The sequence below is a fragment of the Chelmon rostratus genome, chromosome 3, assembly GCF_017976325.1.
Source record: "Chelmon rostratus isolate fCheRos1 chromosome 3, fCheRos1.pri, whole genome shotgun sequence".
In the NCBI taxonomy this organism is placed as follows: domain Eukaryota; kingdom Metazoa; phylum Chordata; class Actinopteri; order Chaetodontiformes; family Chaetodontidae; genus Chelmon; species Chelmon rostratus.
Genome location: NC_055660.1, coordinates 13,522,749 through 13,536,379, shown reverse-complemented (window position 1 = coordinate 13,536,379; position 13,631 = coordinate 13,522,749). Strand labels below are relative to the sequence as shown.

General features: G+C 43.7%; 1 protein-coding gene across 7 annotated transcripts in view; it reads right to left on the bottom strand.

Annotated features, from left to right (window-relative positions):
- Positions 1 to 13,631, bottom strand: part of mgat3b (beta-1,4-mannosyl-glycoprotein 4-beta-N-acetylglucosaminyltransferase b) — a 70,970-nt gene that overhangs the window by 16,306 nt on the left and 41,033 nt on the right. For 3 of the 7 annotated variants that reach the window (XM_041966254.1, XM_041966262.1, XM_041966270.1), the window contains exon 2: positions 3,698 to 3,858. The exons of 3 other annotated variants lie outside the window; for them this stretch is intronic. In XM_041966254.1, coding sequence (XP_041822188.1) covers positions 3,698 to 3,774 — 77 coding nt within the window. In that variant the 5' untranslated portion in view covers positions 3,775 to 3,858. Of the gene's footprint in view, positions 1 to 3,697; positions 3,859 to 8,216; positions 8,357 to 13,631 lie in introns of those variants that run through there. One more of the 7 variants, XM_041966302.1, reaches the window with a different exon arrangement.

Here is a 13,631-nt window from a genome sequence, read left to right as displayed (position 1 = left end):
ATAACGGGGACACGCCATGCTTACGCAGCAAGATTTATTATTGCACTCTAATCCATCTTCAAAAAATGTTGGACATGTGAACACATTAAGCATACAATGTGCAGGGGAAATGAAAAACAACACTGAGGTAAGAAGGGGGGGAAACGAGCCAACTCTGCCAGTGACCTCCCAGCAATGCATCACATGAATCTGAAATAGCTTGTTCAGCACAGCCCCCCACCCCGCGCTGAACGTCCCGGCTGCTGGATATGAAAGAAGAAGAGGGGAGGGAAGAGGAGTGTGAAGAAGGGCAGTGGAGGAGTGAGGTCCAGCTGACGATGGAGGAGAATGGTATGGAGAGAAGAGGCCCAGCGGAGGGAGGAGACAAACGAACAAGGCATGAGCGGGAGCCAATGAGAAGAGAGGAGGGAGAGCGCTCTGCGAGGATGAAGCGTTGCACATCCATGTGCTGCATTAACAGAACACTGACACTGAACCATAGGCTATATATGTGTATATATATATGTGAGTGTGATCACAATTACAATCTGAAAACTAAGCATCACTCTTGTGCCATGACGTCCTGACCTAAGTCCTAACAAATCATCATTCACGTGTTTGCTGGTCTGCCAATCTTAAACTTAAAGCCTGACTGGCTGTGGTCAGATTGATTAGACGTGTCATCAGTAAAATACACTATGACATCATTTTCAGCCGTTGGCAGGATATCAAATCAAGTCAAACAGGTTAAGTTCAAGTGAAGTCAAGTGTCACGCCTCTGCTGATTTCCAATTTCGTGAAGTTAATCATTCACAACTAATCTCGACATCACGGGAGCTAAACCTGGGTCCAAAGAGTTGGATAAATGAGGAAAGGTCACACGGTAAGACAATTTCACGACATGGACATTTTCACTATGGAAGCATCTTTATCAACAATCTTAATGACACAACTGCTGCTCCGGCTATCCTGAAGAAGGCTTTGGGCTTTCTGATATCATGTGCCTTGAAAGCATCCAATGAGAGGATCACTTGTATACATACATTTAGATGGACACTAATGAATTGCAAGTAATTGCAGAAGTTCATTGGCAAAAATACTAAAAATTCTGCACCTGGACCCCAACCAAAGAAGAACTAATATAGGGCTCTATTGCCAAATCTTTCACTAAACTTGATGTTCGGTTTTACAGATCCCGATAGCCAACAGATACACAGACGAACCAAATAATAAAACAATATCTGCCAAATCATATCAAAGGTTTGGGAAGCTCAGGTTGAAATCTATTACCAAAACAAATATCACTCCATCAACCAGGGACCACCTTTATCTTTAATTATAGATTATCAATTAACGGTCTCGTCATGATCTTCAGTGGCACCTTTTCCCCAAATCCCCAAAGACGAAAAAGAAAACGCAAGCAGTCTTAAATGAGATGCTGATGTTCTTTTCAGGTCATGTTGTGGGAAAGAAATTCGTCCCACGCTCCCCGTGTCTTCACTCAAAAAGCCCTAATACTGCAGCTCTGCCAGAAATATGCAACCATCTACGGATAGAGACGCGCTGTGTTGTGTAACTGCTAGATCTCCTCACTGAGGAGAAAATCTAAACGAAGCGTATGTAATACCCCCGTTGATATGAACACAATCATACATGGAAGAGAGCAGAGGAGGTGATGGGAGCAGACGGGGGGGAAAGAAGAAGAAGTCAGAGGAAAAGAGGAGATGAGGTGGAAGCTGGTGGTGTTTTGGTGTATTACTGAAGCACTGCGCCACCTCATCTTCCACTGCCACATCCTCTCTTTCAATCCCCCATTATCTGTCATCTTCAATTCCCCCTCACATTCACTCCCTCCTCCACTCCACTCCTCTCTGTCTCCCACACAGCTCGCCATAAAATACAAAGAGGCGGAAGCGATGGGTGAATAAAAGACTCATCTCTCTTTCTCCGTCGATACACATGGGAAGGGAAGGGGTTTTCTTTCTCTTTCGCCAAAAACGCACAGGCGCCGCACGTCAGGTTTTGGGATGACTTGAAGAGTCACAGATTGGTGCACAATCTCCTATAGGCTGTCATTGTGATGCAAAGATTTAGGACAGCGGCTCGCAATTGGCTGGAGGGCTTATTGGGGCCAAAAAACCCGGGTGTAATTAAAGTTGAATCAATCTAAGATGCTCAGAGCAAGATGACAGCGTAAAGAGTGGGCAAGTCCTTAGAGGGGACACAGGACTTTCACCCAGGAGGCCGGGTTCCTGAAACCAAAGGCTCTGGTTGGCCGGAGATGCCATTTTGCCATCTTTTTCAGATTATCTTAACGACTGGAGGCAGGGGGACGCGGCTAGTTCTGTCCAAACCATAAAGATAACCTCTCTCAAGTCACAGCATGTTAATTTTAGACTTTGTTGTTTGTATAGATAAACTAAATATGACGCAATATTTCAGTTATTGTTGGTAGGCACCTGTTACCTGTTTCCCTCTGTTTCCAGTCTTCATGCTAACACTAAGCTCAAACTATCTTCTGGCTGTAAAGACTACAGAGCGGCATAGATCAGAATAGGCTTAAACTAATTATTATTCCTTTAATAAAAATATGACAAAGTCTGTCTTGCTCTCGCTTTCACTGCAGCTACGTTCTCTGTTATGTCTAAAAACTCGGGTAAAAAATGCAACTTGCACCACGATAATGTCGTTTTAATTAAAAAACCTTTGGTTTGGCCTGCTGCTGATACTCTCAACATTGTTGATAGCTGGTATAAATTGAACTGATTTACAGGGGAATGGGGTAGGAAAGGTGTGAGAGTCATGATTTAGGAGGATTCAGCATCGAGCAGAAGCTTCTTGATGCTGCTAAATTTCATGTGACCTTATAGATTCTGGAAACATCAATAAATTGAAACTATGATCTGCCAGGTTGAGGAGCTGCAGCTATTTTTGTCATGTGCACTATATTCAAATACTGTGCATGGATGTTCTAAGACACACATGCCAAGGTTTCAAACTGCTTATTTTTGCATAAGGTTTTGAATTTGGTTCTTTCGCTCTGCTCGTGTGGACGAGGACAACGGCCCCTGACATCCGATATTTGAATGAGCGAGAGGCTGAACAGAAAGAGAAACCTTCCAAAATTGCCCCTAAATGCTAATGCAGGATGCAGGAGTTAATTTACAAAGCGGCAGGCAGTGCAACAGCATTGAAGAGCAGTGTGCTCCCTAGTTGAATGAGACATGAGAAATATATGACTAAAAACTGTGAATGATAAAACAACCTTTGTGCCTGCATGCATTACTGTGATGCTAACTGTGCAAAGCAGGCAAATTACATAGAACAACATGGGAGTTCAGACAGGTTGCATGCCAAATTGGGAGCTAAATTAATCAATAGTTTAAAAGATTGAGCAGGTTAAAACAAAAGTGGTAGAAAATCCATTACAATCAAAGCTGAGCTGCTGCTGGTCTCGTTGTTTCTAATAATTACATGCCTTTATGTTAGACCACAAAACAATAACTAAGTCATTAAGTAGCAAACCACCAACTAGCTTGAAACATTAATGGTTAAAATTTCTGAAGAGCATTACTACTGGAAATGTTTTGAATATAAATATAGAGAAGTCACAGAAATAGAAAAAAAAAGGGGAAATTTACCACAAAAGTTACTGAACTTATTCAGCCCATCACCAGTCCACACACCCCATCACCAATCCATATACAAAAGCACTTACAAACAGAGTAACTGCAGGCATGATGTAGGTGTTTTCAGGAGATTCAGGGATGCCCAGGTACCTCTAAGCCAAGACATGATTGTAGAAATTATTCCAATGTGCTCAAGTCACCAGTCGCTGCCAGTCTATTGTTGCAAACTTCCTCTCCCCTGCGATGCTGCCTGTCAGATAAGGCACAGGGTGGAGTTTTAAAAGTCAAATAGCAGGCAATGTGTGCATACCTGTAGCTCTGGTTAAGAAAACAGCATTTGTCTTAAATTTGAATCAGAATAAATCCAAGATTGCTGACTAACCTGTTGGCAATTACTCAGCAACAACAACAGCAAAAACCTGACCAACCCGACAGCTCAGAGGGGTAATCTAGAGATTTAGTGTTGCACTGTCACAAAGATGGAAGATATGGAAGAGGGTAAATAATTGTCAAAACTGGTGCAGCAGAAGCCGAGATATAGTTTACATTTAGTCCCTAGTGTGGGTGAAGTTTTGAAGATATTTGATGCTACATTTCCCATCATGAAAATCACCAGCATCTTTCATTAGACCTCTCCTGCCTGGACACCCACGTCTCTCAAACGCTCCAGTTTGCAATGGAGGCTTTCTGTAGTCTCCACCCTTCTGAAAAATAAGGGACAGTTAACACTGACTAATCTTGAAGCAAATATTGACCCAGTGAATACATAATGAGTGGGCAGCATCAAACCCCATGCTGAGTTAAACTTGGAAGGCCCTCGCATTTGGAACATAGACTGGTGTAAATAAAATGTCCTGCAGAATGTTTTTGCTCCAAATGGGTTTCCAAATAAGTCAGTAAACCAGCCTCTGGGAACAGGACTCTGGTTAGACGTCACATGTTGATATCCATTGTAAACAATCAAGATCCTTTAAGTGAGTGAGAGTCAAATTTTCTTATTTTTGCGTACAACAAGCTGCTGAGAATTGTTATTAAGGGTTTATTTTGGCTGTTTTTCTTCAATAATTCAATAATTAATTAATTAATTAATCAAAGTAGTTGTGCATATGTTGTTTTCATGTTTTTGCCTTTATTGGATAAGGTGACCTGAAGAGAGACAGCAAAGGGGAGAGAGTGGGGATGACATGCAGTAATGACAATCCTTCAATATATAAAAAAAAAATACAGACTACAACTTGCCAAAGACTTGGCCAATGTAGTTTGTCCCCCTCGCTGTTACAGTCTTCTTGTATTTCTTACATTTTACTGTGGTTTGTTGCACATCTTTTGTAATCAAACCACTTACACGAAACTGAAATCGCTCCCTTTTATAGGAACTAACTCCTCCACCGTGCAGCTGGTAGTAATGTTTCTTTCGTTTTCAGCCATGCTTGTTGTTACTGGTCGTGAACGATAAGATACAGCACACTATTATTACTATCAGCTAATATCTGAACAGCCAATACAGAGGGCAAAACAGGCCTAGAGTCAACACACACAGAAACACCCTGTGGTCACAAATCTTAACGACTTCTGCAATCTTCTGTTTTCATCTATACTTACATTCCTTGGTAGAGTAAAAGCATTTCAGGACAAACCGGTCTGTTAAAAACTCTTTCAAATCTGGCCAACCACTTACACCCATCACCCGTCTTCACGCAATAATGCCAGCCAATCAAAACTGGGCGTGCGTTCAGATCTGGAATGCACTGAATTGAGGGAAGAGGAAATTTTCAGAAAAGAACTCTTTGTGTGTTGTGATTCGGGCCGGCTTGAGTTCCTGTGTTTATACAAGCAAAAGTTTTTATTGGAGGACAGTCTGAAATCAGAGGAGGCAGAGAGCGGAGAGATAGCTCCTCTTCAACACTGATTGTTTATCTTATCAGTGTGGTCCTACTTGTAGATTTCACATCGCTCCTCTCCACCCAAACAAAAGCTCTCCCTTTCTTTCTCTACCCCCAGCTCTGCCTCTGTGGGAATGTTTTAAAAGGTTTTGGGACCGCACATGCACCCCTGGAGAGTCCAGAAAAGCCCAGACTGCTGCAGCCCAAACATTTGGTTTGGAGACATGCAGGCCGATCAGAGCGATAAACAACCAGAGAGAGAGAGTACGTGCCAGGAGGAGGAGTTCTCCCGCTTAACTGCTCCTAATTTGATCAGTCTGTGTGTGTGTGTGTGCTGCCACTGCTGACCTGTTGAAACAATTTCACATTGAACTTGGTTGGTTCATGAATTTGGGGCTGGCAGACAAGGGAAGGCTCTGTCTGTTGTCATGGCTACAGTGGGACTGGGTGGGAGGGCCGACGCTTAACGAGGCGCAAATTGCATCATTAAGTTTACTTTTAGTTTCTTAACCCGAATAAAAATGCCATATCAGTGCATGTGCAATTTGATTTAAAAAAAAAAATCTAATTTAAAATGACAAAACAATATGAAAATCTTGGAAAATAGACCAAATTAACATCTCATTTGCATCTCATACCCATTTTTCTCATCTCCTCTTTTCTCCCCTCACGTACTGTAAATCATCATGAGCAGCAGGAAACACTTGGAAGCATAAATTTATATAAAAATATATTTCAGATGTACAGATGTTGAACTAAATGTAACTGACACCACTGAGAGCAGCTAGTTAAGCAACACTTGGACTCTGTTTCTTTGGGTGCAGGAATGATGGGCGGGAGGCTTGTGTCTATTTCTGTGCTGCCATCTATTGTCTGGACAGGAACAGTCATGCCGTCAGTTCACCACAGTTGCTCAGACCCAGTACACTTTAAAAAGCAAAGTATTAGCACACCGGCTAGCAGCTCAGCTGCCACTGTTTCACATTATATGAGCAGTTTAGCAATGTAGCATTAAGCTTAATAGTAGCACTTCAGTAAGTCACAGTGCTGGCATGTTCATATTGGGGACTACTTCATATGAACTTCCTACATTTGTGCAGTGTTAATCAACTTACCTCCGGAATTTTTGCTCATGAAGTGGCAAATCTGTCTACCAGCAGCGGTTATCGACAGAGAGGGCCGCCAAAGCTACACTACTCCTGTATACGTGGCACACCATCCACACCCTGCTCCACAAACTGTGATTCAATTTTAAGCAGAAGTGCACAACCACAGTATGTGCACATACGCGAGCGTTTACACACACGGCAAACACACCTCAGTACACACAATCTCACACTTGGTGGTTTGGGGCTTTAAAAGTTTTGCCACATCAGCTAAACGGTTTCATAGGTGGAATGACAAATGATGCACTGCCTCTCCACAGTGCTTAAAGGCCTTTGTTTTATAAGAACTCAAGGCAGTAAAGCTGCGCTCAGTGTGTGTTTGTGTGTGTGTGTGAGAGAGACGATGCCCTGTGAGACTAAATCCCCCTTTCTTTTTCGGCACAAGGAAAACTCACAAACATCTTTCCACATGGGAAAGGCTTTGGTATCGTCTCATCTGAACTACAAAGCGTCTCTCGGCTTTTTCAGCACCACCCACAGTCTCTGACCAGTCTGTTGACCTCACCTAACAAGCACTCAGGGGGGATATCCAAACAAAACAAAGCACCTCGCAGCAGCTAGTGAGACCAACTCGCAACCAGACGATCACAAGTTCGGCCCAATCAAAGTGTCTTTAGTTCAGGCACTGAAACAAAAGAAACAAACTTTCAATTGTGCAACAAGACTCCAACTCCGACTCCACCTTAAAATGAGTCACAAACTTTATCAGGACACCTGTGGTTCGTGAGACATGAGCTCATTTTAAAATACAGAACGGTAACGGGAGATCTGAAATAAGAATCAATTGTTGTGATGGGACCTGCTGTCAAAAAAGACAATAGAAGAGTATCAGCATCGGATGGGACCATGAAGGATGGTACGTGGGTTGCCATGGACATAAAAGGGGTGCATATATTCACACCCACATCCCATTATGTCATATCCCTTTACATGCAGAGGGTCAGAAACAGAATAGCACGCTCTGTAATCGAAAACGGGCGGCACAGAAGGTGTCGGGTTGAGGCAGACGAGGCCACAACTCTTTGATGTTCATCTCCTCCACCTGCTCTCTGGACAGATAAAGTCTAATACACGGGAAATGTCGTTGCCGAGCTAATGCAAAGATGCATAAAGTGGAAGCCATTGTGGAAGCACATACGTTTGTATAACACCGGTGATGCAGTGTTCCTCACTTTTACAACCAGACCATGACTGACAGCTGAAATGCTTTTTTCAGTCCTCTCGTCTTGAAGTGAATATTTTTAGGGGGTTTTCAATTAGTCGTGTTGAAATTATAAATTTGGGGGATACTTTTCATTATTTTTGACCTCTTCAAGACAATATGACTAATCAGTGAATTAAAGATATAACGGTCTAACCCACAATCGAGATAATCATCAGCGGCAGCCACAAGTATTTAATTCAACATGGGCTAAAACCGAAAATCCCATTAATACTTTCATACAGACTTTTTAAAAAGGTTTCGTTCCAAAATCCATTTGAAAAGTGCAATTCCTAATCCGATAAACAAGCACTGGGCGTGAAACTGAAACTAACTGAATATGAATAATATAACTTACTTTTTTTATAGCAGATCTTGAGCATCATGCAGAAACTCCCTCCCAAGATGGACGAGTTTCAGAGTAAAACATTTCAGCCATAAAGTTTTATTGGCCTGATCCTTCCACTGGCAGAGTGTAAGAGTAAATCTCTCAGCATGGACGCAGTTCCGTCTGTTGTTCCTGCTCTTCACGCCTGCTCAGCCAGCTCTCTCATAGGTGCTTCTGTCCATTAGCAAACAAGCACGGGTCACTGGAAAGATTGGGAGAAAATGAAACCTCAGGCAGTCGCCGGCACTTCCCGCTCATTCTGGGTGGACTTTTACTGCACTTCCTCATTCATATTTCAACCTCTCTTGCTCAATTGTGACACACGTGTGCATACATGCTTCGCTGAGTTATTTAGGAAGCTCAACAAGTCATTCTTTGCGTGTGTGTGTCATCCTGTGGCTACATTTGCATTGAGTCAAGCAAAGATATGCATTGGCATATTCCTGTTCCTGCTGCGGCAGGATCACTCATGCTTTCAAAGTTAGCCCAAGCAGGACAGGCTGAACTTTGCAGACCTAGCGAAGTTAACAAACCCTGCACTATTATGGAAGTTACACAAGCAATGAATGCACTTTGACAATGTGCCAACAGGAAATGATTCAAGGCGCACACTGACAGATGCTACCCCAACTGTCAGTCTGGAAAGCTGTTGTTAATTGCTCCAAAACTGGGACTAGCGCAGGTCCCGCAAGGTATCCAAACGTCCATTCATGCCAGTGACAATGCAACCTATATGCTGAGAAAGTTTGTTTGGCTTCTGTGCCTGTAATGCATGTCGAGTCTTTTCCTGGATTTGTCTGGCCGACTGCCACGCTTGATATGTGGCTTTTGAGTCGTATTGGCCCTCCTGGTTCTAATTGTGTTGAGCTCTTTTTGAATATATGTGAGGCTTTGAGCTGTTGCTTTTGGATGAATGCCACATAGCATTTCTAGTGAATGCATCATATGACCAAAGGCTCTTTTTGTTTTTGTTTTTTTTTTTGGCCACAATAGAAACTAGAGGCTTGTTGGCGCCTTCTTTTCTGTTGTGTTTGATTTTGTTAGATGGAAACACCCATAAATATCACAACCAAAACTTGACTACAGGGTGTGTTTTAGCATTTCTGAGCGTACCTTATCTTGAAGCTGTGACTTGTTCCCATGGGTGTATTTACACAGGATAAGGTATTCAAATACAGCAGCCCTATATGCATATTCACTTGGCACACATGCTAAAAATGGTTTCTATCACTTCCTACTTTGATGCCCATAATGTCAGTGCATTAGTGTCTTTCTCTGACTTCACACAAGCTTGATTTGTGGCTTTTATACCTCTTGTGGCCTTTTTGGTCCTGGCAGCACTACGGTTTTCACTTTGCTCACCACAACTACTGGAGGTTTGAAAGCTGCTTCTTCTCCGTTCTAGTCGCAGAAGTGATAAATTTCAAAAATCAGGTGCTTTTAGTTTGAGTTTTGGTATTTTTGAGAATACTTTTAATACTACTGGCATTTTGTTGCGTTTAAGGACTCAAAGCATGATTATTAGATTTGAATAGCAGCTCCGAATTTGAATTTGAGGAGGTGAGACTTTAAATGCATTGCCTTTGTACTGTTCTCAATTATCTGTCAGAAATGATTAGCAGGTGATCACATTCTGTTTTATTTATGTTTTACACGGCGTCCCAACTATCGGAGTCCGGGTTGTATTCTCTCCTTCCTCCAGCAGCAGAACATGAAAAGCCTGCTCTCTGTTCTTTGCAACAGCAGCACCAGAGACTAGCTCCTCCTGTCTTGTTCTGCTTTAATGCTATCAGAGTACATTCTTCTCTCGTCTCTTTTGCAGCCGAATCGGGGAATTCAGCTCTTCTTCGCTGGGCTTATGGGTCATCGGTTCGGTGAGTCAGATGTCAGGAGAAAGCCAGTGTGCTAAGTGGGTTTCAATAATGCAGGCGCGGTGAGGGCCTACAAAAGTGTGTGTGTGTGCATGCGTGAGTGTGACACTGTGTGTATGTTGAGACAGAACCAGGATTTAGGTGTACATGAAGACAGGAAGGTGGAGGGCTGGAGCTGCAGTGTGAATGGGTGCCGCCTCTGAGAGGCTTGACGCGTGTGAAGAAAATTGTTTGGGTGTAGCGGGTGTGATTCGGTGTGTGTTTGGATTGAGGTGGGAGGATGGGAAAAGCTGGTGGAGTGCCTCCATTCCTTCGACCTCATCTATAATTCAGCTCTGTGGCGGTCCGTGAGGTCTTTCTCTCGCTCCCCCCAGTTCGCTCTCTGCACTGAAGGTGGAGACAAGTGTTCCACGGTACATTTCACCGTCTCTCTCCATCTATCCATCCCCATCTACCGCTACCTCTCCAGAGGCCCGAGCAGCTGCGAGCAGCGAGCCAGTGAATTTCACTGAATGAAGATGTTCTGAACACCGAATGTGGTCAAAGGGGTGATACAACACATACCCTCGCCTGAAAACCAGCTTAAAATGTACATGTTCTCAAATAGACAATATTTATACCACATCAAACACAATACAATCATTATTATCAACAGCACTAATGTCAGAAGAATAGAATTAGTACACATAGTATTTCAGCAGTAGTAGTAATGGTCTGTGTTTGGGTTTTATGTATGTGTATAATTTTTGTTTGTATCTGTAAAAGCTGCCCAGTCATTGTACTTCAGGGACAATAAAGCCTCACTCAGCTGAACTCTCTCTCTCCCTCTATCAAGGCTTATTCAGCCGTTCTCCTTCTTCACTTCCTTCCTTTCATTCCAGCGTTCTCTTATATTCTGACACCAGCGTTTTACAGAGGCAGTGAAGACATGCTCAGATCCCGATCCCGCCTCAGCTGCCATCCTGCTGCACCATACCATTTCCTCTGTTATTAGTTTTTTTTTTTGTGCTCTGTCTCTGCAGAGTCTCATTCCAGCAAAGGTGGCTCTTGCTGTAATGGCACACTGGTCTGTTCCTTCCCCCTCAGTCGCTTCAATTTAAATGTCACATGTTCCTGCAGACTGCTGTGATTTCACTTATGTTGAGTGAACCTTCATGTGCTGTTCAAAAAGCTGTCAAGTTATTGCTGTGATTTATTTTTACTTCAGTATTTGGCTCCATTGTGTTCGGTGCAGCATGTGGTGCATTGTTGAGGCTAAAAAACAATCACAACACAAGGTCCACTTACTTAAACTCAGCTCAGAAGCCTTTGAGGTGCTCAGAGTCATACAAAGTCTGCTGCCCCATGACAAATGAGCAAACTTAATCCTTTGATAAACACTGGATACGCTCGAAATAGGCATGTTATTGATTAAAAACATTTCAATCGACAATGTATGTTTTATGTACCACTTCTCAGGAGCTCACATATCGGAACTTTTATGCCATGAGAAGGCGTGCTTTCCTGTTCAGAAAAGACTACCGGTGGGAAGCCGAAGAATGAAGCGGTCAGTGCGTGACAGTGATGAAGAGGGCAAAACGCAGCCCGGTCCGCCGGTTGTACCACCTGAGAAGTCAGCACAAGTCGAAAAGGGGATCACCGTCATCCCAACAAACTGCCGCGTAAGGCTGCAGTGGCGTGCAGGCAGAGGCTTTGCTTTAAGTCGGAAAAGGACATGATGCCTATAAACATGTTGGAGAGTGCTGAGCTAAACTGAAGCAGGCTAGCACATCTCTTCGGAGGTACAATCACTCGCCGAGACTAGCGAAAAGAAAGACGAGCTTCGGGCGCCATCGGTGTCAGCTGACGAGGTGGCTGCAAGACTTTTTCTCTCTGAGTAAGATCTCATTCTAGCAGGGCTGCACTGCCACAAAATCTAATTTTAAACTTTAACTTGTGGATAAACGTGTGTCTTCCCTGCTCAAATATCAGTCAAACTTATTTTAAGCTTAACAACCTCAAACTTGTTTAAGTGAGGAAACTCTGCTTGCGACAACCGTGAGATGCAGCTCAAAGCTGGACGTTGTGTTAACATTATTTGGTCAAACTACCAATTCCAAGGTCAAAGGTTGCAAAAACTTGAAAAACTCAAACTCTAAAAATTAGTCTTTTTAGTCAAATCAGGCCCAGTTCCTGTGAGTGTTAACATTATACAGCACTTTGCATACAGTAACATACATGTGCAGCCTTGTCAGCTAACATTAGATGTCTTACATGAGATATGTGACACATTTGATGAAGCCGGCCGTGATTGAAAAGCCAAGTGCTGAAATGTTATTGTTCAGGGAATCGAAGCACTAAAAGTAGAACAAGTTGCACCACATGATGAAGTTCCCTGTGTCGCGTCCACTCATCATCCTCCTCATCTCACCTCTCCTCAGCCCTCGCCTCCCTGCAGCCCCCTGACCTCGGTTCAGCTGCCACCGTCTGCATCTTGTTGACTGAACACCAAATTTAAAAGGTAAGCCAATTACACATCTGCGGCCTACGGGATAACTTCCCTCCGCTACAAAAAGAGTTAACGTCCATCCTGCCGGTTTCCTACAATCCCCTGCACTGTCGTACATCACTGTGCTGCTCCGCTAATGAACGCGGCTCTCTTAAAAAGCAATTTTCACTGCAGTGATTAACTCCTTCAGTCATTTGCGGCATCCATCCTCTTATTGCCACTCCCACTCGCTTCTACTCTATTAGAAGCTGAAAGGCCGGCTGCTGCACCTCGGCTACCGTTGGCTCGTTACCACGCTACATTGTGATTGCGCGGCGGGCTTTCTGCAGATGACTTCCGCCAGCGTTTGTACGACATCAGTGCTAATGACGGCGCTCGGCAGACCATCTTGACAGTAAACAAACACGCTCTCCTTGTTGCGATGCTTTCCCCAGGTGTGTCATTATTTTCAAGACAGGATGAAAACACCAATTCTCGCCCTGTTTTTTTTCCGCTCCTCTCCGACCTTACCGTCCTCCCTCTCTTCCTCTCGGACGCCTGCTGAACTGAGAATTGTTTGCTGCAAGGACTAATGCTTCTATTTGTGCCTGAAGTACTGAAGTCATTAGTTTTTGCTTTGTGTGTGTGTGTGTGTGAGTTAGTGGGGTGACAGCCATCTCTCAGGTGAATCTGTTCGGGTATGAGCGCTACCGGCTGAACATACAGGCCTTGCTGTGTCTGCGTGGGAGAGAATGATATGGCAACAGACACTGCTTTTCTTACCGCTGTTTCTCTGTGTGAGTGTGTGTGTGTGTATTTATGCAGGTGAACACACACCCAGCGCCAGCCAGCCTTTGTAAAAAGCACACCTGCTTGCACTCGCAGCATCCTTTCATCTGCTTTTATTGCGCCCTTCAATCCGCTGCATCCTCTCCAGCTGAAAGCAGCCTGCGCTACATTTCATTAAAATCAGCCGGCCGGCTAATGATCCGGTCAATGGGCGAGGTCAGGACACCAGTCCATTCCACGTCATTGACACTCCGATCA